Here is a 23782-nt window from a genome sequence, read left to right as displayed (position 1 = left end):
AGCTTTTTGGTGGTTAACTAGAAATAAAAGTCTCACAGACTTTTCTGCCCAGGCTGGCCTTGAACCACAATTCCTCTGATCTCAGCTCCTTCATAGCTAGGTTTATAAGTGTGAGCCCTGTACCTTGCTAATGCTGCCTGTTTGCTTGGTTTCTTTCCATTTTTACTGTTATTATAGAGGTGATGTACAGAGAGGTCACAGTTATATAAGCCAGGTAATGAGTACATTTCTTTTTTGGACAATGTCACCCCTTCTCTCACTCTCTCCTGGTTTTTATCTCCCGTCCCCCACCCACAAGTTGTATGGTTCATTTTCAGCATGGTGTCTAATGCATACCACTGCTGCATTTGTTCACTCTATTAAGTTTGTTTTTAATACCAGTACTGGGGCTTGAACTAATGGACTGGGCTCTGTTCCTTAGCTTTTTCATTCAAGGCTGCCACTCTACCATTTGAATCACAGATCCACTTCTGTCTTTTTGGTGCTTAATTGGAAGTAAGAGTCTCATGGATTTTCCTGCCTGGGTTAGCACTGAATCTTAATCCTCAGATCTCAGTCTTCTGAGTACCTAGGATTACAGCAGGAGTCACTGGCACCCAGCACTAATGCTGCTTTTTGTTGTTGTTGGTGGTGGTGGTGGTGGTGGTCGTAGGCTTGAACTCTGGGCCTAGGCACTGTCCCTCAGCTCTTCAGCTCAAGGCCAGTACTCTACCTCTTGAGACACAGCGCCATATCTGGTTTTCTAGTGGTTTATTGGAGATCAGGGTCTCACAGACTTTTCTGCCTGGGCTGGCTCTGAACTGTGATCCTCAGAGCTCAGCCTTCTGAGTAACTAGGATTATAGGTGTGAGCCACCGGTGCCCGGCTAATGCTGCTTTTTTATGTCAGATTTCAGCAAACTACCACCAGTACCACCATCATCATAACAAAACACATTACTTCTGAAGAAGCAACATATCTGAGGACAGAACTCTGCTAGATGACAGCCATGTGCCATCACAATCCATGCAATTTCTAGTTGGAAGCATTTGTCCTGGCTTTGTTTTTCAAAATCTCAGGCTCTAGTAGCCTGCACAAATAATACAAAAGAAAGGTAAGATGGGCCTGGCATAGTGGCTCATACCTGTAATCCTATCTATTCAGGAGGCAGATAATAGGAGAATTGTGATTTGAGGCCAGCCTGGGCAACAAGCTTAAGTGTGATGGCAAGTGCTTGTCATCCCAACTACCCAGGAAACATAAATAGGAGGATCATGGTCCAGGTATACTCAATCATAAATACAAAATCCAATTGGAAAAATAAATAAAAAGGGCTGGGGTCATGTCTCCTTGGCAAGTACAGGGCCCTGAGTTTAAACTCAGTTTAAACTTCCCCGCAAAACCCAAAAGGTAAGATGTGGCACAAAATGGACTCTGCAAGGGGTAGCAGGACATCCTAAATTTGAATCGAAGTAAGTGGACATAGAAATGAGGACCAGGTAGAAAGAAATAAAATGGTACAATGAAGGGAGAGTGGGTCTTCTGCTTTCTAGGCCCAGCCAGACTCAATGTGGGTTGTCCTGAAGTGTCATGATGTTCTGGAAGTGGAATACTCTGGCACATCAGGCATGTCTATGTGTATTGGGTAGGATTGTGGTAAGGAGGAATAGAAGCAAAACACATTCATTTTGTTTAGTCTGTATTTCATGCCTTGCAAAGGTTGCTGGTCTTCTGCTGGGTTTGGGGAGCAGTCAAAACCTATGTGAAGGCTGGGTGCCCATGGTTTATGCCTGTAATTCTAGCTACTAAGAAGACTGAGAGCTCAGGATCATAGTTTAAAGCCAGCCTAGACAGAAAAGTTTTCAAGACCCCCATCTGCCACTAGCCAGAAAAAAATGCCAACTGGACACATGGCTCAAGTATAGCACCAGCTGTGAGCAAAAAATGCGAGGGAGGGGACTGGCTGGGGGAAAGGAGGAAGCTTTGAGTTCAAGCCTTGGCACTGGAATAATTAAGCAACTAACAAAAGACAGTGACTGAACCCATAAAGTCTCCATGCACAGGTTGCTTAGGGCTGACATGAGTTGGGTATTCATCACCTAAATTTCATGATGAGCATAGTGGTCATAGGGCAGCAGAAATCTAGGCCCCTGGTGACAGAAGCAGGTCTTTTAGTCCAGACTTCTAGTTATCAAAGGTAAGAACTAGTTATCAAAGGTAAGAACCCTGAAGAGGTGTGATTTGTTTTTCAAACCCATTCTTGGTGATTGTACTTTTCCTTTCCTTACTCCTGTGCCCAACCTCCCCCTTGCACTTGGAGGCTTGAATTTGAAGCCTGACACTCACTTGGCTTTTCCTGCTCACAGGTGGGGTTCTACCACCAGATATTAGCTGTTTGATTGGAGGATTTGTGTGCCTCAGCTGGCTTCCAGCCATTATTCCCAGATCTCAGCTAGGATTATAGGTGGAAATCACCAACACCAGTGCGATCTCTCTTTTCTAAGTGCCTACAACTCAGGATTTAGAGCTGATTTTCAGGTTGATGGTAGGTAGAGTCTGAGAACTCTTTTTTTGTTTGTTTGTTGGTTGGTTGTGGGACTTGAACTTGAGGCCTGGGTGTTGTTTTTGAGCTCTTTTGCTCTAGGCTAGTGCTCTACCACTTTGAGCCGAGCCACGGTACCACTTACGTCTTTCTGGTGGTTAGGTGAAAATTAGCATCTCAGACTTTCCTGCCTGTGCTGGCTTTGAACCACCATCCCCAGATCTCAGCCTCTTGAGTAGATATGATTACCAGCACCAGGCTTGAGGACTTTTCCCCCTAGAATCCGTATCCTTGAGTCCTAGCCCAACTTTCAGTACCCCTCGTCTGGCAGGCATTTCCACAGGTCGCCATGCGCCTCTTAGGGGACCCACGTGGGAGGGCAAACCGAAGCTCCTGCGGGCACCCACCTGGCCTGCAGAGGGTCACGTGGCCACACAGCGTGAGGTGGGCCATGCGCCTCAGGGCGGGGCTTAGGGCCCAGCGCGTGTCCCAATTGGCTCTCAGGGCTGCTCTTAAGCCTTGCGCACAGAGGGCGCCATTGCCATCTCTCCTGCTTGCTGCTCTGGTGGGACTTGGCCGCAGTGCGAGGTGAGACGGGAAAGAGCTGCTCCCGGGCAGAGCCGGGGCCTATCACTTTCCGGCTTTTGGACCTAGGCAGGCCTGGCCTTTCAGATGCTGGTGGGGAACCGGCAGGGTGGCCTGCGGGCTGGGGCCTCTCCCACCGACTAGTCCCTTAGGAAGCCATCTTGGTGGTGCTGGGGGGGCGGGGGGGAGAAGCACTGGAGGGAACCGCTTTGCCCCGCCCTCAGCCCGTGTCACCCGAGACAGGTCGGGGTGGGAGGGTGGGGTCCAGAATGGATGTGTGGCTCGGTGTCCCTCCCTTGTACGTCTCAGAGCAGCTCCCAGCAGCTTCAGATCGCCTGCCACGGTCTCCCTAGCGTGGGTTTGGGGGTGATGATGGCCTACTTGTTGGAGCTGAACCTTAAAGCATGCGTTTTTTGGTGGCTCTTAGTAAGACACGGACCTTGCTTACCTGGGAACAGGTTTATTGTTTATCCATTGATTAAGGATTGCACACACACCACCATGTGGTGCTACTGCTAGGGCTCACAGTGCCAGTGAAAGATACAGTGGTCTCCCAGGTGAAGCCCCTTTGACATATATTTTCAGAGATCATTTTTTACAGCAGCTGGAAAACCTGATTTTTATATAACAAGTTCTCTTCTTTTAAATGATCTTAATTCATACTATTTTAGCACGTGTGGCCAGTAACAATACATAGGTGACTTGCTTGATCCTTAGGATGCCGATTTGCAACCTGTAGATGACTCTGGGGGGAGGGGCATCCAGGCCGGAGATACAAGTAAAAAGAGGTCCCCATTTGGGGAATTTGGGTGCTAGAAGATATGGCCCAGAACTGACCTGGATTGTAGGAGCTGAGTAATTGACCGAGTTGGCAAATGGAAATTATCCATTGGCCTGTCTTTTACTCTGTCCCTTTTGGGTTAGCATGGGTTTAATGAGGTTAGATTTTGGGACTGAGGGGAGTCTGAGGCAAAGGAGCAGACATCTTCTTGTAGAGGAGGCAGAACTCCTTAAATTACAGCATTGGCTTGGAGCCTCCTTGTGCCAATGGTCCATGAATGGGTTGTGTAAACATTATTTACAATAGAGTGTGTGTCATGTTTCCTCTAGAGTCTGTGCATGCTCCAATCATGATCTTGTTACTGTTCATCATCCTAGTTTTAGATTGTGCTACCTGGAGAGAGGAGGAGCAAGCTGAGGAATTCCTGGAGTGGAAGTTCCACTCTCCTCCATGCAGTGTAAATGGCTTGGCTAAAGATGAATCAGCTGCAGCTCTTGCCCTAAACACTTTGAGATGATTTAGTGCATGAGCCCCAGAGCCCTGGATGAGGGCTTCTCAAGACTTCTTGCCTAGCAAGCATGGGCAAGGTAACCAAGGTAGCAGAGGAGGAATCATGAGGCATAATGTGGAGTCATGGTCAGGATTTGGTGGTGGCAGGAAGGGACAAGGGACTGACAGGTGGAGGTCATCCTGCTTGTTAGGGACATGGTGAGAGATCAAGGTAAGGGGGAGTTTAGGACCTAGTTTATGGGTTAGGAGAGATTTAATGCTGTTCTTTGGAAAGCAGATATTTGCTAGTTGATGGTAAGAATGGGGCTGAGATATCAAGTCATCTTTGGAGGATGCTACATGAGAGGAGACTGGGAAAATCTGTGTTGGCCTCACCTGAATGAGCATTTCTTTGTGAATAGATCTGTGTGGGCTTTCTGTAATTTCTACTCCCACCAGTTGTCTCTCGTTGAGTAGTTGGCCCATATTCTGGAATAACTAAATAAGCAAAGAGCTGTCTTCTGGTGGAGAGGAGAAGAGCAGCTGAGAGGACTTGGTGGCTTCTTGGTGATGATCTAGTTCTCCATGGCAGTCTCATTCCTCTTACCAGTGCAGCACTTGCTCTTTCCCAAATCTCCATTACAGCTCTAATCTGTGCCATGTTCCATTGGTCTCTCTGATCCTGACTTATTTGACATAATTTTGTGAGAGACTCCTTGGATATGGGATAGAGATTGGACTGCTTTCATTGGCTTGAGTATTGTTGGTCTTTCATGAGGATGGGGCATTGGGCTCACCCCAGGAGCCTCTAGGTTGTGGCTTAGAGTTCATGTGACTTCAGCTTTCTCCACCTTTCCTTAGGTCAGGTTTCTGTGGGGAGAGAGAGAGAGAGAGAAGCAGAGGCAGAAGTGCTTGGCTCTCAGACCTTATAGATACCTCATGGACACCGTGTTGGAATCCCAGCCCCAATCCCAGCAGAGGAGCAGCCACAATGGCCAAGAGGTAACATGAACTCTCCCATTTTCAGAGCACCCCCTGCTCTCCCATTTCTCTGTGCCTCTCACTTCCTGGGACCTGCCCTCTTTCTCTCCGAGGACCTTCCCTGAGTTCTCTCATTTAATCCTGTGGCTCTTTTCCAGACCAGCCTGTGGTCCTCAGGTTTTGGGATGAAATTGGAGGCTGTTACCCCATTCTTAGGGAAGTATCGTCCTTTTGTGGGTCTCTGTTGTCAGACCTGTACGCCCAAGAGCTGGGTAAGTGATGATAGGAATGGGCCCCATCCTGTAACACTTGAGCTACTTTGATTCTGGGAGCCATATACCTGGGAAGCTACTTCCTATATCTTTCTAAGGGTGACCCTTCCCCTTGCTTTTGTCTTTCAGAAAGATAGAATAATGGCCATTGGGTTTGTTTTGGGCTGTGGTTGGCTCTAGGCTTGGGAAAGTTGGGTGGGAGGCACAGCAGGAGCTCTTGGAGGGAGATAGATTGGGCCTGGAATGCTGGTGTCTAAGGAGTCCTGCTCAATTTGGGGACATTTCTCAGACTTCCAAGTATTTAGCACATGTGTGAAGAACTCTTGCATGTCCATGACATGTGCTGAAGCAGCCTAGAGTTCTAGTTGAGATCAGGTTCTCTGCCGTCAACAGAGTAACTTTGTTGAGGTGCTGACCAAGAGGGTAATGATGTACAGGATGCAGTGCTTCCATTTTTGGGTACAGCATTTCCTGATCCAGCATCAGGATCTGGGGCCAAATGTCTTTTGGGAGGTATGGTGTTTTTTCCTTGGATAGGACTAAAGGACTAACAGACAGAGGCTGGAGGGGGTAGGGCACGGTCTTCTGGTCAGCGGAAAAACCTCCAGGACATGTTATCCCTATTCTCCATGGGCAGGAGTCCCTCTTCCACAGAAGCATTACAGATCTGGGCTTTTGCAACGTGATCCTGGTAAAGGAGGAAAATACCAGGTAGTGAGAGCTGGGGGGTGGGCCAGGGTGCTGGGCTGCTACGACCCTGCTTTGTGGTGTCATTGTTTTGCCAGTGGTGGAAAGAAGGGTGCCTGTTCTCTGCTCCATATCCAATGGAGAGAGGCTTGATGTTCTCCTGCAGTGCCTTCTGTGCACATGTATGGATCACATTGAAGGTGTCAGGCTCTGAACCTGTACCCCTCAGTGGGGAGTGGGGTGGAAGGGGAACACAGATGGGTAAGCAGTTACCATCTCTGTTTTATGTTAACCCAAACTTAAGTCCTGTGGTTACAGGACTGGGGTGTGATCCCTTGCTGTTGAAGAGCCCTCTGTGGGCCCTGGAAGGCCCTGTCTGAACTATCATCTCCTTGCTCTGGGGGCTATGCCCAGGTTTCGAGGCTGGCTGGTTCGCAGGCTTTGCTATTTTCTGTGGTCCCTGGAGCAGCACATAACCCCCTGCCAGGATACTCCGCAGAAGATCATGGAAAGCCCTGGGTGAGGAGGCAGATCGGGGTCTGGATGGCACTACCGGGATGGTAGCAAAGGCTTCAGGCCTATGTGGTTGAGAGACCTGGCTGAGGAAGGCTCCTGGAATGCTAGCATTGCCTAGGCTCTTCTCAAAGAAGGGTGAAGGCTGCCAGCTGTGCCCTGGGAAGGTGTCCTGATAGATCCTTGGTCTGCCCCAGTCCAACACCACTACCTTGACACCCCACAGGGTGCAGAACCTTCTCTCAGGAAGGGTCCCAGGAGGATCTGGGGAAGGCCAAACACCTGACTTTGTGAAGAAAGAGGTGCAGCGCATCCTGGGCCACATTCAGGCTCCGCCTCGCCCCTTCTTGCTTAGGTAATTCTGTGCTTAGGGGCACATCCCCTAAGCTGGAACTTCTGCTGTTTTTTTTTTTTTTTTGAGAATGGGTTTTGGCTGGGCTTAGGGAAGGGCTACACTCCCTATGTGGGAAACTCGATGTTTACTAATGTAGGTTGCAGGGAGCCCAACTCCCCAACCTATGTTTATCTAGTACAGATCTGCATACATGTTAGATGCAGGCACTGTTCAGAGGAACCATTAGGGTGAACAATGCACAGGGTGGCTAGAAGGAAGGAACAAATGGGAGACTGAAAAGGCCTGTTAGGAGAGGCTCAGATTTGCATATGAGGGCCAGAAGTTGAAAAAGTAGCTAGCCTTGGGGATCAAGGAGTGTTAGTGGAGGGAATGGTTTTGATAGAGGAAACATATGAGCTATGGCCCAGAGCAGAAAAAGGCCTGGTTTTCCCAAGAAGCTTGCATGGTTGGAAGCTGGCAAATGAGAGGACAAGATGCTGGACCTGAATTTGAGAGGTGGAAGGGACCACCTCATGCAGGGCTACTGGCTGGATCTGTAATGGCAGTGAAAGTGGTTGAAAGATTTTAAGTGAGGAGTGATAACATCATGAGTTTGGAAGTCGAGAGTAGAGACCAGAAAATCACCTGGAAGCCTTGGGCCATGTGGAGCCAGGGCTCAAGGACTCATTGATGGGTTAGGTGGTAGGGCTTGTGATAGTGGAAAAGCGTGTGGATGCTTCTGGTCTAGTACCTGGGGATATGAACATAGGGAGACAGATGGGAGGAGGGAGTTTGGTCCAAGAAACATGTTTTGGGTGTAAGAAATTTGGTTTCTGACTGAGAACTTGGTCACATACACCCAAGTCTGAAACTCAGGAGTAAGCCTGGGGGCATACATACATTTTCAGAGCTTTAGCATGCAGTTGATGTTTAACAACAGAATAAGTAAGTCACTGAGGGAGAGGGCTCAGGGTTATGCACATGGATCTATGCCACTGTCTTTAAGTCCTGAGTGACTGACTGAACAAGGCTAGAAGGTAGAGGTTATTGGCTCTTGACTAGCCTTCTACTGTGGTAGTTTGATTTTGTTGAGACTTCCAGTCCTTTCATTGTCCACCTATACTCTAATCACCAGCCCTTCTAGTCTTTCTCTCTCTTGTAGTCTGGCTTAGAGCTGTACTCATGATGCTCATGCCCTTAGGAAGTAGTACAGCCCCAGCCACTGGCCTCTGTGCACTTAAAGCAGTCAAATGGTTCCAGAGAAACACTTTGGGTGGGCCTGATAGGGTCGTATGGCATTGTCCAGTGCTTTTCATTCAGGATTGCTTCAGATCTGTGCATGTGTACATTTCCTGGGCTTGAACTTAGGTCTTGGGTGTGGCCTCTGAGTTTTTTTGCTCAAGGCTAGCATTCTACCACTTGAGCTACACTTCACTTCTGGCTTCGGATGCCTTACCTTAAACTCTTCGGAGAAATAGAAGGCATCAGATGGAAATTTGCTGCTGTGCTCATTTAGCTGCTTCTTGCATCTACACTTCTGTCATCAGTTAAAGCAGTCCCATTGGGCCTCTGGGTAAAGCCCTGCTCCCCACCAGGACCTTTCCCAAGATCCCTTATCCTTGTGTCATTACTTCCTTCCTTTTGTTCCACCTTTGCTAGTACTTTGCAGAAGCTGGGTTCTGCCTGGAGTGAGTCTAAGTCCTTTAGTCTCAGGTGGGACAAGTGGAGCCAGCTATATCATATGATCTTGAGAGTCTCAGGCCCCCTTCCAGCTGGTACTCCACTCTATTAAGCAGAGTATAGTCCCTCTGAGCCTCATGTTCCTCTTCTGTCAAATGGGGCAGGAATAGTGTCTGCCTCAAAGGAGCACTGGTCAGCCTCCCAGGTGCCATGGGATCAAGCCTTGTGGGGAGTAGCCCTGCTGTACCTCAGGCTGGTTTCACTTCCCAGGCTGTTCAGCTGGGCGCTGCTGAGGTTCCTGAACCACCTCTTCCTGAACGTGCAGCTCCACAAGGGCCAGATGAAGATGGTCCACAAGGCTGCCCAGGCGGTAAGCTGGCTCAGGGATGGGAAGATGGGAACAGATAGGAGGCCGGTCCCTAAATCCAGGCCAGTCCCATCCCCCAATCAGCTGGTGGGAAAAATGTTCTGCTTTTGGGTGGCTTTCCCTCTGTCTCACGGTCCTGTTCCCATGGGGCTTCCTCTAATGTCTTTCCATCATGGGCTCAATATTACATTAGTGCATTACCTTAAAAGTTGTTAGGTTATTCTACTTCTGGGAGACATGCACAAAGGAGGAACTCTTCAGCTGGACCCTCCCACCCTCAGATCTGCATTGACTGCAGATGCTGGAGTTTGACTCCCTGTGTCTGTAGGGTAGGGGCAGTTGGGCAGTTCCTTCTGGCTTTCTTTGTATTAGGGACCACTCGTCCTTCTGTCTACTCATAAGTCCCTATTGGATGGAATCCTCCTGCCCTTTGTGCTCCTCTCCCAGGGCCTGGGTGTGCTCCGTGTAGCTTGGGACCCCTGCACCTGCTCCCCTGCTCTCAGGTAAGAGCTTTGGGTTCCTAGACACACATTTGAGGAGTCCCAGGCTGAGGCAGTTGTGTATGCGTATGTGCTGGCGGCAGCTCCCTTACAAGCCCTCTCCTAGGCCACTGTTTCCAGCTGTATGGCCAGATGGAGAGTAGGCAGATGGAGAGTCAGCCATGGGTCCCAGGGCTGCTTCAGATGTTCAAGCAGGACAGTCTGGCTTGGATAAGGCAAGGCTCTCAACCTCTGGCTCAGTCCCACTTCTGGAGCCCTTTTCTCATCAGGCTCTGCCCTGTACCCACAGAGCTCTGCTGAGGCATCTTGGGGGGCTTTTCCTGCCCCCAGAGGCTGAATTGCCCTTGGACAGCTCTGAGGGAATCCTTGCAAGGACTGTGGTCCATGCGGTAAGTGTTCTCTGTGGCTATATGTAGGCCAGGCCGGAGGTCCAGGGGCCTGTGCCTGCTCTAGACTTGATGCCCCCTACTTCTCCATTCCAGGTCATGGAGCAGTTGCTGGTTAGTGAGCAGCCCCTATTAATCTTCCTGGAAGAGCCTCCTGGGGCCCCACGAGCCAGGCTCTCAGCCCAAGGTCAGGCCTGGCTAGGACTGGTGGTGCATGCAATCCAGTCAGGCATTGTCCCAGATGTCACATTGGTACCAGTGGCCATCACCTATGACCTGGTTCCAGACGCACCATATGACAGGCATCATGTGAGACCCTCCTGCCCCTGGGGACCTCAAGTAGATACCAGTTCCAGACAGGAAGTAGAGGCATACTATAGAATCCTGTGATTGAGTCCCCCTTAGGACTGAGTGGGGAGGAGTAGGGATTGGGAGGAATGTGTGTGTAAAGCAATTTTCCCTAGTCAGTTCTCCTTAGCGCGCCCCCCCCCCCCATGGCCTTTGCCATCATTTCATCCCTGCTAAAGAGGTATTTCTCTTGATCTATGGATGAGAAAATAAGGGCTGGAGAGGGCATGAAGTCAAGCCTTAGATAAAAGTTGAAACGGTGAGAGGAGCAGTGGTGCTGCATGAAGTATGGGATGACAGCTTCCAAGGCTTGCCCAAGAGTAGCATCCCTAGCACACTCAGCCTCTCCCTACAGGCTTCCACCTCCCTAGGGCTGTGGACAGGAGCTCTGGCTGTCCTTCGGAAACTGCGCAGCTGCTGGGGCTGCAACCATAAGGTCTGTGTCCGGGTGCATCTTGCCCAGCCATTCTCTCTGCAGGTATGGAGCCACCTGGGTAAGGTTGGGAGAGCCTGGGGATTTGAAGCGGGGATTATGGCAGCCTGGTCCTCAGGCCATTGTAGGGATAGTCTTGCTTTGCTGAGATAGGCTGTATGTTGGGGGTGGGCAAAGCAGGCCACCACAAAACTCTTTGTTCTGGGCAGGAATACATCATCAATGCCAGAAGTTGCTGGGTTGGCAGGCAGACCCTGGAGCACTTGCTACAGCCCATCGTGTTGGGCCAATGGTAGGGGCAGGGGCGTGAGGGTCTTGGGCAGGTGGGCAGCCCTTCAGCTGTGTAGTGTTCTCCTGGCCTCCGCACGTGAACAATCTTGGGTCATTTAAAGTGGCAGGAATACCTGCTTGCCTGTAGTCTGCATGTGAGATAAGGGCACAATCCCAGGAAAGAGGGCATGAGAGGTCCCCTGGCCTGGGGCTGGGGAAACAGCTGTACCTTGGTGTAGGTTTTAGACTTTCCCATGACTACTTTTAGGTTTTGTCCTTTCATGATTTGATCTGTGTCTACTCCAGTACTGTTGTCCCAGACACTGAGAAAGAGCAAGAATGGACTCCAACAACTGGGCTTCTTTTGGCCCTCAAAGAAGAGGACCAGCTCTTGGTGAGGAGACTGAGTCGCCACGTACTGAATGGTAAGGGGGAACAAGATTTGCCTCTTTGGGACAGATCTAGAGCTGTCCCTTCTCTCTGGGTTGGCTAGTAGTCAAGGCTTCTTGAGTGTGCACACCTTATTCCTGCTTCCTTGTTGGCACACTGGCAACACACGAATAGTGGAACCCTCTCCCCCTGCCATCTGAGTGGAGCAGCTTAGTGAGCCTAGGATGAATGGTACAGAGGGCACAGGCCCAGTGGTAGCCACTCACCCCAGGTTCTACTCAGCTCTACCTTGGGCTGTCCTTAGCTGTAAATGGGAGTAAGTGCTGACTGGAAAAAATGCATGTAAGAAGCTTGACATGAGCACCGAGCAGGCTCCCATCCAGCTTATTAATGTGCCCTGTGAGGCAGATTATTTGGTTGGGCCAGAAGGGCTGTGGCACTCAGCATATGTGGTAAATGCTGAGGGGTAGAGTTGGGGCTAGGAACACTTAACAGATAAAAAGGAGGGATCAGACCTCTGGGCCCCAACTCCTAACAGCATCCTTCCCCCAGCCAGCGTGGCAAGCTCTGCCGTGATGAGTACAGCCATTATGGCAACACTGCTACTCTTCAAGCACTCAAAGGTAGGGCTCAATGTGGTGGGGCTGTAGTGTGCGTGTGCGTGTGCGTGTGCATGCGTGTGAGTGTCCGTGTCCTCATGCACAGGCTTGTTTTACCTCCAGGGTGTGCTCCTGTCACAGCTTCTAGGGGAATTCTCCTGGCTGACTGAAGAGACACTTCTACGTGGCTTTGATGTCGGCTTCTCTGGGCAGCTGCGGTGCCTGGCACAGCACACATTGGGCCTACTGAGGGAGCATGTGGTTCTGCTGCATGTCCATCAGGGGGACTTGGTAGTTGTGCCACGGCCAGGCCCAGGCCTCACACACTTGGCACGCCTGAGTGCCGAGCTGCTCCCTGCCTTCCTGAGCGAGGCTGTGGGTGGTGAGACCCAAGGGTTTAGGGTTATGGGATGTGTGTGCAGGAGAGAGGTGAATGCCCTCTTCCTCATGCCCTACCCCTCCCCTACTAGCCTGTGCAGTGTGGGGGCTGCTGGCAGGCAGAGTGCCACCTGAGGGTCCCTGGGAGCTGCAGGGAATAGAGCTGCTGAGCCAGAACGAACTGTACCACCAGATCCTGCTCCTGCTGCATCTGCTGCCACAGGACCTGCTGCTGCTGCAGGTCAGGCCTCTCCTCGCCCTCTAACCTGTGGTGCTGGGCCTGGCCTTGCCCTGCCTTTGCCCAAGCTACTAACCCTGGGCCTGGCTCTCCTAAGGCCATATATGCTCTTCATTCCCTATAGCCCTGCCAGTCTTCCTACTGCTACTGTCAGGAGGTGCTGGACCGCCTCATCCAGTGTGGGCTCCTGGTTGCTGAGGAGGTAGGCAGGACAGTTGGAGAAAAACCTCTTGCCTGGGTCCTGGCCTCCTTCAGTCTCCCACCCTGAGCGAGTTGCCCAGGTCCCTGTACTGGGTATGTGCTGTAGGTGGGTTGCCACTGGCCCATAGAAGCCTGACTCCACATCTTCCCTGGGCTTATGTATGTCTTCCTACTCTACCCCACCTCTGCATTTCTTATCCACAGTGCTGTGGCTTTTTAGGATGTTTCCTCTCAACCCTAAGTGCCTGCCACTGCTCCAGGCCTCCTTTTGAGCTTCCTAGATCTACTTTTTACTGATTTCACCTGCATGGATCAGGTCTGGGGACTGGAGGGCTGATCCCTGCCCAGCCTGTCAGGGACCAATGGCTCTCATGGTCTCCAGACCCCAGGTTCCCGGCCAGCCTGTGACACAGGGAGACGACGTTTGAGTGCAAAGCTGTTGTGGAAACCAAGTGGGGACTTTACTGACAGTGACAGTGATGACTTCAAGGAGGCTGAGGGCCGGTACTTCAGGGTGTGTTGGGAGAAGCCACTGTGGGAGGAAGGTGATAGGAAGGTAGTGATGAGCTGCTCTCACACTGGCCTGCCCCTCTCCAGCTCAGACAGCAGTCTCGCTGCCCTGACTTCTTCCTCTTCCTCTGCCGCCTCCTCAACCCACTGCTTAAGGTCTTTGCTCAGGCTGCTACCTTCCTCCATCTGGGAAAGCTACCTGATACAGGTGAGGCTTCCTTCCCCCTTGCCGTGCTCAGGGAAGGGCTCTACCTTGTGCGACTGGGTCTAGGTCTTCCTCTTTTGCAGAGTCTGGCTACATGGAGCAGCTATTGCAATTCTTACAGAACTCGGCCCAGGAAGAAGGGATCTTTGGTGAGGCTCCTGGAGGTAGGAGGGTTTGCTGCCCATTGCTGCCCTCTGCTGGCAGTGGCTGCCTTACTCTAGAGAGGAAAGCTCAAAGTACAGCTGGCCTCTGGTCCTATCTGAAAGAATCCTGTTCCTAGGAGTTCTTTAAACAAGGAAGAGAAAAGCTGTACCTATTGCTCTCAGGCCTCTCTCCCTAGAGCCTTTACTTTTCTTCCCTCCAGAGTGTGCCGACCCAAACTTGGCCATCAGTGCTATCTGGACCTTCAGAGACCTAGGGGTGAGATGAGATCCCCATCCTCTGTGTTCCCCTACTCTCGCCCCAGGTCCATCAGCTGGTAGAGCTGCTTTCCCCCAGCCCCATGGTGCTGGCCTTTAGGAGGGCTCATAAGACCCTGGGAAATATCCAGGCATAGATGTGGTAAACTGGATGGTTTTTCTACCCCTCTAAGTTTCTAAACCACTTGCTTGCTTTATCCTGGTGGGATACTAGGATTCCAGAGATATGTACCAGCATTGTACTTAAGACTTAGAGCCCCGAGGGATTAGAGATCTAGGGGACAAGTTTGGTCCTGTGGCAAAAGTCCCCAGGGTGAGGGGCTCACAGTTCATTTCATGACCCAGGTGCTGCAGCAGATGCCCAGCCCTGAAGGCCCCCAGCTCTACCTGTCGCCTACATTTGCCAGCCAGGATAATCAGGGCAAGCTGGAACAATTCATCCGACAGTTCATCTGCAGCTAGGTCCAGAATCAGCTGGACTTAAGAGTCTTGCTTTCTCCATCCTTCAGGTGATAAAGAGTTCTCTTTCTCCAAGCTCTGCAGTGGTTTCTTGGTGTATGTATGTCTACGTATCTGCTCCCTCCTTCCCCACCCCTATGAAAATGTTCCATGTCCCCTCTCACTCCCTGAAGCATGCCCTAAAAGAAGATAGGAGCAGAAGCCAAACTGCTGCTTTGGCTTTGCAAATTTATTGGAAGCTCTACATTCTTTCCTACTACTGAAAACAGTGGCCACTGGGAGACAAGGTTGGCAGTAGGCTGGGTGAGTGTGGATGCTCCATCTTGCAAAACCATCACACCACCTTGTTGATGATGACACCCAGTTCTTCAATCTCACACTGAACTTCATCACCCTTCTGTAAAAGAGCAGGTCATAAGGGTCTCAGGCCTTGGCTCTGGCACATATACCTACACACATACATGCTACAAACAAGCTTTTCAGGCCTTCTTGGTCCTTATACTGCCTCTCTTTCCTCCATTAGCTAACCTACCTGGAGAAAGACAGGTGGCTTCCGAAACACACCAACACCTGGGGGGGTTCCAGTCAGGATGATGTCACCTGGGTAAAGAGTGACAAACCTAAAGCAAAATAAGGGGCTGGTGAGATGATGAGTGTATATCTTGCTCAGCCTCCAGGTGTATGTATGGGGTGGGCCACTAACTGGGAGATCCAGGCTATCAGCTCTTCAATCTTGAATACCATCTGGTTGGTGTTGCTGCTCTGGACCACTTCCCCATTCACTCGGCAGCAGATCTTTAAATTGTGTGGATCTGGAATGCAAATATTATGGGTTATCCCTTTTCTGCCATAAACCCCTCTCCCACATCTAGAAAGATGAAACTGCAGTTGTGTGGGGGGTGTACTTCATGATATGCCAGATGAAGAAGCTCTGTGCCCTCATGGGCTTGACACTTTGCTTTGGGACTTCCTATTATAGAAATCGGCTCCCAGAATCCCCACTATCCCTAGAGTACCAGATAGTAGCCACCCAGGTGAGTGATGGACATTTCAGACTCTGAAGTGAGGGAGAGAAAAATAAGGCAGGTTTTGCCTTGAAAATATAGACCTAGCTGGACATGGTGGCTTATGCCTATAATTCTAGCTGGGATGCTAAGACAGTGAGGATTGTGAGTGCTGTTCTTTGTAATAATTCACTTTATGAAGGCAGTTTCAAAACCACTGCAGCTGTGTTCCCTTTAGGGTTTGGAGAAGCATCCCACAGGGGGATTCAAGCCTGAGCCTGGACCCACAGTGACAGAGCAGCTGGGGAGGGGAAGGTGTCTACCTGTAGCTATACCAGCATTCCTACTCCTTGGAGCAGCACTTTTTCTTAATACTGAGGTATTGTCTAAGAGGAAGAAATGGCAAAGGACCTACCTGCTACACTGTCCCTGGTAACTAAGGCTGGGCCCAGGGGGCAGAATGTATCAAAAGTTTTTCCCAGCAGCCACTGCTTCCCATTGCGTCGCATTTGCCAGTCCCGGGCACTCACATCATGAGCCACAGTGAAGCCAGCCACGTGAGCCATGGCGTCTGTGGCCTATGGGGGCAGGAGATTTGGCCAGAGAGGTTACATCACAGGTGGCATCAACCCCTAGAACAAAGGATCTTGAAGCCATTATCCCACATTAGTTGCCAGAGCTAGCCAAAGGTGGGTAAGAGGCAGGGCAGCAGTGGGGTAGGTGGGTGCTGACTATGTCCCAGTGTCACTGTTGGGGAGGTCTGAACATCAGCAGAGGCAGGAGCTGGTGTTGACCACACTCTGTTCCTGGCTCTCTAACACTCTGTTCCACTCTCTAACCTGGCTACCCCATTTCACCTCACCTTGATGTGCTTGCCTTTATTTCCAATGACCACAGCCAACTCAACCTCCCAGTCCACCTCCTGTAAAGTGGAAGAGAAATAGTAAGCTTCAGTGGTCCGGGAACATGTCCTGAGCAGCAAGGATGCACATCGTTGTCAGGGCCTATCTTCCAACAGTGGGCCTCAGTTGTCTGAACAGGAACCAAGTGAATCACAGAAGATTGACTTTTGTGATTTATAGACCCATAAGCTCTGGGCAGTAGCAGATAGCAATACTGGATGCAGATACACCTCCCCATTGTGACTAGAAGAAGAACAACTCCTGCCTAGGAAATTGAGTTTAAAGTCCCTCTTGATGCCCTCAATGTCAAGTAACCACAGCTAGCAAAATGTAACCTTAATGTGTGCCAGGCACAATTAGTATGCTATAATATATTAATTCTAATGATAAGATCTGCAATACAGAATTCTTATGAAAAGGGCTTAAGCAATTCACAAAAGAAGAGGGAAATAAGCAGTTCACAAAAAACAGGAAACAGACATGGTTATGAAACATGAACAAATGTTTAGTTTTTCCCCAGATCAGCAAAATGTATAAAAAATAGATACAGGTTAGCCTTTCTAACTAGCTGCTGTTATACTGGAATGGACTACAGCTGGTTTAAGTATACCTGACATCTGGGTGCCCACCTCTAGTACCAAGTCTCATTAAAAGGACTTGGGAAAATGGCCGATTTCAGGTTCAAGGCAGCACAGAAGAGTCTGCAATAAGGAGAAAAAGCAAGGAAGCATTGACAAAGGGGGCTAAGAACCTCCAGCAGGAGGCCCCAGTGGCCAAACAAGTGATCAAAAAATTACGGATTAGAACCAAGTGAATAGAAATAAGAAGTCAAAAGGATATTAAGGATATGGGCAATGTTTCTTTAGAAGATGGCAGTTGACAACCCTAAAGCAATAATGGATTCAGGCATGACTATTAAGATGACTTGAATTCTAATGACCATAGCATCCCTAGATAAAAAGCAAGATGGTAACCAATCTCAAACTATCACCCACAGAACACCACTTAATTACAAGGAAAACACATTTTCCAGTTGAGAGATCTGACCACTAAGCAAAACAGGTGGTTGCATTTTAGGGCCATTTAACATGAGCTGCCCAATGGGATGCAGTGAGACATAAGCAATACTTTCTGGGTAGAACTCCTAGCAAAATGCTTACTCTGTTTTCATCATGAGGAAACAAGACAAAACTAGAATGAAGGATGTAGCATGAGAAAACTTGATTGGATTCTTCAAAGAGTCATGAAAGAACTATCGCCACCATATGTGGCCTGTTTTTGTCAGTAAGTTTTACTGAAACCCCATGGTCACTCATTTAAGTATCATCATTGGAAGCTTTCATACAAATAGCAGCTATTTGTCATATGGAGACCATATGACATCTCAAGTCTAATACTGTCCCTTTAAGAAAAAATGACTAGGGGCTGGGAAGGTGGCTCAGTGGTAGAGCGCTTGCCTTGCAATGCATGAGGCCCTGGGTTCGATTCCTCAGCACCACATAAGCAAAAAAAAAAAAAAAAAAGAAAGAAAAAAGCAGGAAGTGGCACTAAAAAAAAAAAAAAAGAAAAAGAAAAAATGACTAAAGAGAGATTCCAAAAAAAGAGATACCATGTGTGGTTTGACAGAATCTGAATCAACAAACAGAAACCAAATTAAACTTATCTTTGGGGTAACTGGGTATATTTCTGACTGGGACAATTGGTCTATGTATTAAGTACTATTCATGTTAATTTTTTTGGGGGGGGCGGTCAGGTCGTGGGGCCTGAACTCTGGGCCTGGGCGCTGTCCCTCAGCTCTTCAGCTCAAGGCTAGCACTCTACCACTTGAGCCATAGCGCCACTTCCGGCTTTTTTCTTTTTGCTTATGTGGTGCTGGGGAATCGAACCCAGGGCCTCAGTCATGCAAGGTAAGCGCTCTACCACTGAGCCACCTTCCCAGCCCCTCATGTTAATTTTCTTAGCTGTAATAATGGTATTATCATCACAAAGGCCATTGTCATTATTCTTAGGATATGCATGCTTAAATTTTTATGAGTGAATTGTGTGCAACTTACTTTCAAAGGTCCTCCCCACAAAAATTGTGGTCATGTGGGAAAAGAAAGCAAAAATGCAGTGTCAACAATGAAGCCAAGTGAAGAAGTATATGAGTGTTTATTGTCTTTTTCAACTTTATAGAACATTTCTAAATTAAAGATTCAAAGGAAAAATGAATCAAGATTTCTGTGTGTGTGTGTGTGTGTGTGTGTGTGTGTGTGTGCAGTCTTGGGGCTCAAACTCAGGACCTGGGCATTGTCCCTGAGTTTCTTTTGCTCAAGGCTAGTGCTCTACCACTTGAGCTGCAGCTCCAGCTTTTCCTGCCTGGGCTGGCTTTGAACTGCAATCCTCAGATCTCAGACTGCTGAGTAGCTTGGGTTAAGATGCGAGACACTGGCACCTAGCTAAATCTAAACAGTTTTAATAAGAGTACAGAGAGGGTTGGTAGATGTGTAAGATGCTTTTATAATTCTTTCGGCGATCAATTTGGCAGAATTGCTCAAAAGTTTTGAACATTGCCTATGGTTTTACGTAGACATTCTAGTAAGAATTCATTAAAAGGCAATGGCGAGAATGCAGGCAAGAATTCATTGTATAAAGCACAGAATTGAGACAAGTAAAGGGAAGAGGTGGGTCAAATAGGATGTTAAAGGGATGACACAAATCAAGATGCATTGTATACATACAGGATGCTTTGTTAAATGAAAAGAATTCAATACATAACTTAAAAATTAGTAAAAGTGAGGGAAGGGGTGGGTAGGGAGGGTGGATGAGAATGTTGAAAGGGGGGACATTGATCCAGATGCACTGTATCCATAAACTGCTTTGTTGAATGACAATTGTTTTGTACAACTACTTAAATAATTTTTTTTTTAAAAAAGCAATAACTATGTATTGCTGGCCACACAGTCTTTTCTATGTAAAGATATTCTCAGCAGCACTATAAAAGCACAAAGCTGGAATAAGTATAGTTGTTGGGAACTAGTGAGGAGATTATGATCATGGTACAACAGAAAGCCATGGGGCAACCTAAAATGTGTCAGGAAGAGTATTTCATGGTATGAAGAAATGTTCTTGGTGGAGGGTGAGGTAGAAAGGTTGGTAGGAGTACAGACCTTACTCTCTGGCGGGAGGACAATCTCATCGTAGGGTCCCACGATGGAGCTCCCAAACTTGCTGAAAATGATGGGCTCTTTGGGCACAGACACATTCTGTTCTTTGCAGTGGTCTGCATAATTCAAGCCCACACACACCACCTTGTCTGGCCTCGTGATTGGAGCCAGGAGGGTCACCTCTGACCTTGGGAGGACTGGCAACTGGGCAGTCAGGGCACTGCAGAAACCAAGAGGGAGAGAGGCTGGTTAGGAACAGGTGAGCAACCTGGAGGCAGGCTAGGGAGAACCTACAGCAGCTACGAGTTGTTTTTTTTTTCAACCATCAGTCAGTGCAAAAAATAAGCCTAGCTACTGTCTCTGATGTCAATCAAAGCTTTACTGAATATCTCTTAAAGGCTGCTCTGAAACATGCTTCTTTCCCCACCTTTCTGTATGCAAAAAGCCAAAAAATAGCATTTTGATGATCTCTCCATAACAATAAAGAATTTTTTATTCTTCTCATGGCTGGATATTACTACATTGTATAGTTAAATTCAGTTACCCAATGAGGAGCATGGAAGTTGTTTCTAGCCTTTCAAAAGTATAATAGTAGAGGAACATGGTGCTGTTAAACATTTCTATTTTTGCCAATCTAGAATCAACTTTCAAAAAATTACTATTATTAAGGTGTTGTGTAGATGAGTTACTGTTTTATAAGTCAGGTAGTGAGTACATTTTGTTTTGGACAAGATCACCCCTTCCTTTGCTTTTCCCAGTTAAAATAAACTTCTTAAAGTGGTTTTAATTTACTATTCAACTTTTTACACCAGGCTTCAGAAATCCTAGATTAAGTAGACTTAATTTAGCCCAAACTCTGAAACCAATCATCTTGGAGAAAATTTTGTAGCCTACCTCCTCCTCTTTGAGCCAGGAGTCTAAATCACTCTTTAATCTTCCCAAGATTCTTTCTTAGGACCAATGGTCCCAGACCTCTCAGGCAGACAGGAACTTAATCTCCAGAGAGTGTGACAAAGTCTTGGCTCTACCAGGTAAAGTGTGGCCTTGGGACAGTTAATTAGCTTCCCAGGGCCTCAGTTTCCTTTTTTGTAAATTTAAGATGTTGCTACATTCTAAGAAGGAAGGAAAGGTTCTGCAGCTCCTGTAAAAAGAGCTACCTGCTGGTTCTAATTCCCAGGAGAAGGTAGGTATGGGAGGACAGAAAAGGAGACCAGGGCAGTAGCTGCAGGGGTTGCTGCCTGCTGACTTACCTTCTTGCCACTGACAGGGCAGGCTCTCCCTGCTCCAAGAAGTGCATCATTGTCTTGGGGAGCGTGGGGTCAAAGGCATTGAGGTTTATGACTCCCTCACCATTCTCTGACTCTAGGCCCACGTGAGGTCCTGTCAGGTGGGGTGCCAGAAATTGCACCAGTCTCATATCTCTGGAGGGTTGAAAGGGCCCCTTCTGAGCCTGCAACAGAGCAGTGAGCAACTTCTTTCTACCTGAGGCCAGCATCAGGGCCTAGGGATGAACAAAAAAGCAGGACCTGGGGACAGAAGATCAGAACCATCATCAGGATCCCTGAAGTCCTTTGGGCTTCAGTCAGTGTCCCTTTGCTTCACCAACTATTCCTAGCAAACCACAAAGGAAGTGGTTTATATGGGGCATTTCACCCTTTTACACTTTATGACTACTTTATGCCAGGCACTAAGCTAGGCCCAGGGATTCCAGCTTTTCTTTAGTCAGAATTTTCTGAAAGTTTTTAAGTGTCCGGCACTGCTGTAGGTGCTGGAGAAACAGTGTAGGCCAAATTCAGTTTTGCCATCTTGCATGCAGGAGACAGAAAACTGACAGGTGATTCAGCCCCTGCCACTACTGCTGTGAATCATGGTTCTTCCTCTGTCTAGCTCCCCGAGAAAGTACTCTGGGCTGAGCCAGATGAAAATGAGCAGGATGAAGAATTAGCCACATGTTGGGCAAATGTCCTCTGTTGAAACTGGCTTCATGCAGTTTTTAAAATGCTAACTTGATCCTACTATCTGCACCCTAACTTAAATGTTTTCCATTACTCACATGCTCAAGCCAGAACCTCTATCAGACTTCCCTGTACTTCTAGAGGATCTATAGCACTGGCACTATGGCTATGGCACACAGGGCTCTCAATGAACAAATGAGAGAAGCAAGAGTTTGAATCTTTTTTTTTTTTTCATGGGAGAGCTTGGTGATTGTCAAACTTTGGGGCAAATGACTGGTCTTCCTTCCACAGATTATTGAGAAAGTAACAGAATTTAGGCTATGTTTTGAGATTCTGACTCCACTTAAAAAAAACAAACCCCATCCTGATGTTTTTGTTTGTTTTGTGGTGCTGAGGATTAAACTCAAGGCTTTGTGCAAGCTAGGCAATCACTCTAGCACTAAGCTACATCTCTGCCTAGCTTCTCATTTTGTTCTTGAAGTCTAGTCTTCACTCCTTCCCACACAGTCCTTCCCTGCAGAGTGCCTTGCTTTTACAAATAGCCCTATGAAAAAAAAAAAACAACCACCACCACCAACAAACCCCAAAACTAACAAAAATGTGGCAAAAGCTCTGTAAGCCCCAGATACTAGCTTTGTGTTCAAGCCATATGGCAGCATAAAAAAAAAAAGGAAAAAAAAAAATCTGCTCCAACGTGTGCATACACTCAGGTAAGTAACTGCTCCTACTGAAAGCTAGGTATCATGTTAAGTGTTCTACACATAATGTCTGACTCCATAACTGAGGTTACACAGGTAGGAGAAATCCTCCAGAGACCCTGACTGGTTGTGCTTGTGGGAGCCTCAGAGATAGGGCTGAACATCTGCTCTCTTAGATAACCCCAGACCCCCGTGACAGGCACATGCAGATTCATGCCACAACAGTCTCGTCAGGTAGGGTGCCCCAATACACAGAGAGAAGCACTGAAGATTCATCCACAGGGCGAAGTCACCTGCTGCGGGCTTCAGTTCCAGCTTCTCGAAGAGGCGCGCGGCGAGTGTGCGCGTCACGATGACGCCACCAGACCACAGCTTCCACAATAACTACCGGGCCACCTAATCCAGGGTCACGCCAACTCTGCAAAAGGGTCACGACCGGCAGTGAAAACCGCACCAGCCCCGCACCTGAGACGCGCGCGGGTTGGCCCGTGCCGCCGCCCAGTCTCGGCGTCCACTCTCCTAGAAGCTGCGTGCGTGCCTCGGTTTCCAGCCGCCCCTGAGCCAGTGGCCTCTCTCCAGGGTCCGCCCCGCGTCACCAGGGTCAAGCGACGCCCCCTGCAGAAGCCCCGATCCCAGGCTGGCCCAGACCCAACCTACCTGGCTGTGACGGCCGAACCTGCCTGGCACTCTGCGGAGAAGGGTTAGGACCCGCGGAGCTGCCGGTCAAAGGTGGCGGAGGCCAGAGCACTGGAGATAACCAGCGCCACCGGCCCGGGACACCTCAGCCAGCGCGGGATTCAGTTCCAGCTTCTCTACGAGGGGCACGGCGAGTGGGCGCGTCGCGATGGCGTCACCAGACCACAGCCAATAGAGGGGCTCCTGGTTCTCCGCCCCCGACACCGAAGTCCAATCGCGCACGCGCGGGCTCTTGTAGACTGACATAGGCTGACTTTGTCTTTGTTGCCTTCCAACCTGCCACTGGGTCATGCGTGTTGTGGAGCGCATTCAGAAACAGTCACACCCCGGGACATCCTAGGCGGACACCCCTTCCAGGTCCTGCTGCGGGGCTGCGTGGCGCCGCGTCTGAGAATTGGATCAAAAGTGGTAGTGACCAAGTCCTAGCGCACTGGTGGATAAAGACAGATATTTTGGTTTTCTCGCGCTGACACACGGAGAAGAGGGTTGGTTGTAGTACTTTTGCTCATGGGAAGCTTGAGGCCAGAAGTGTTTTGCCCCAGGTGACAATAGCATTAGGATACTTGATCCTCAAGTCCAACCATAGCAGCAGCCCTGGTTTCACATACCCTGCTTTGTTGTTCAGGGTGGGTAATGGGGAAATGAGGAATAACCTCCAGTGCCTCTGCACTATCGGCATTCTAGTGGAGCTGTAATTTCATCTAAAACTTAAATCCAAAGCTGGGTGCTGGTGGATCACACTTGTAATACACCTACCTGATCAGGAGGCTGAGATCTGAAGATAGTGGTTCAAAGCCAGCCCAGGCCAGGCAGGAAAGTCTCCAAATAACCACCA

General features: G+C 48.9%; 2 protein-coding genes across 4 annotated transcripts; one reads left to right on the top strand and one right to left on the bottom strand.

The window, feature by feature from the left end:
• The first annotated feature begins 5280 nt into the window (after positions 1–5280).
• Positions 5281–14633, top strand: Gpat2 (glycerol-3-phosphate acyltransferase 2, mitochondrial). The gene is made up of 21 exons (XM_042695471.1): positions 5281–5378; positions 5516–5629; positions 6267–6340; positions 6731–6835; positions 7056–7184; positions 9114–9213; positions 9583–9713; positions 10000–10099; positions 10193–10405; positions 10800–10922; positions 11087–11169; positions 11454–11572; positions 12090–12160; positions 12260–12518; positions 12607–12755; positions 12877–12954; positions 13336–13467; positions 13551–13671; positions 13752–13817; positions 14033–14088; positions 14433–14633. The coding sequence occupies exons 1-21, from the start codon at positions 5316–5318 to the stop codon at positions 14547–14549; spliced, it is 2403 nt and encodes an 800-aa protein (XP_042551405.1). The 5' UTR covers positions 5281–5315; the 3' UTR covers positions 14550–14633.
• A 98-nt stretch (positions 14634–14731) lies between these two features.
• Fahd2a (fumarylacetoacetate hydrolase domain containing 2A) lies at positions 14732–23054 on the bottom strand. 3 transcript variants are annotated; one of them, XM_042695479.1, is made up of 9 exons: positions 22909–23054; positions 22545–22669; positions 20849–21124; positions 19602–19818; positions 16413–16472; positions 15966–16128; positions 15250–15358; positions 15079–15166; positions 14732–14943 (listed from the first exon to the last, which is right to left on the bottom strand). In XM_042695479.1, the coding sequence occupies exons 3-9, from the start codon at positions 21091–21093 to the stop codon at positions 14881–14883; spliced, it is 945 nt and encodes a 314-aa protein (XP_042551413.1). In that variant the 5' UTR covers positions 21094–21124; positions 22545–22669; positions 22909–23054; the 3' UTR covers positions 14732–14880. The 3 variants fall into 3 exon arrangements, with proteins under 3 accessions (XP_042551413.1, XP_042551412.1, XP_042551411.1); XM_042695478.1 differs by lacking the exon at positions 22545–22669; XM_042695477.1 differs by lacking the exon at positions 22545–22669 and having other exon boundaries at positions 20849–21099.
• Positions 23055–23782: the final 728 nt, after the last annotated feature.

The sequence above is a fragment of the Dipodomys spectabilis genome, unplaced genomic scaffold (assembly GCF_019054845.1).
Source record: "Dipodomys spectabilis isolate Male_0828 unplaced genomic scaffold, ASM1905484v1 ptg000187l, whole genome shotgun sequence".
Classification (NCBI taxonomy): domain Eukaryota; kingdom Metazoa; phylum Chordata; class Mammalia; order Rodentia; family Heteromyidae; genus Dipodomys; species Dipodomys spectabilis.
This window is presented reverse-complemented; position numbering and strand designations above follow the sequence as displayed.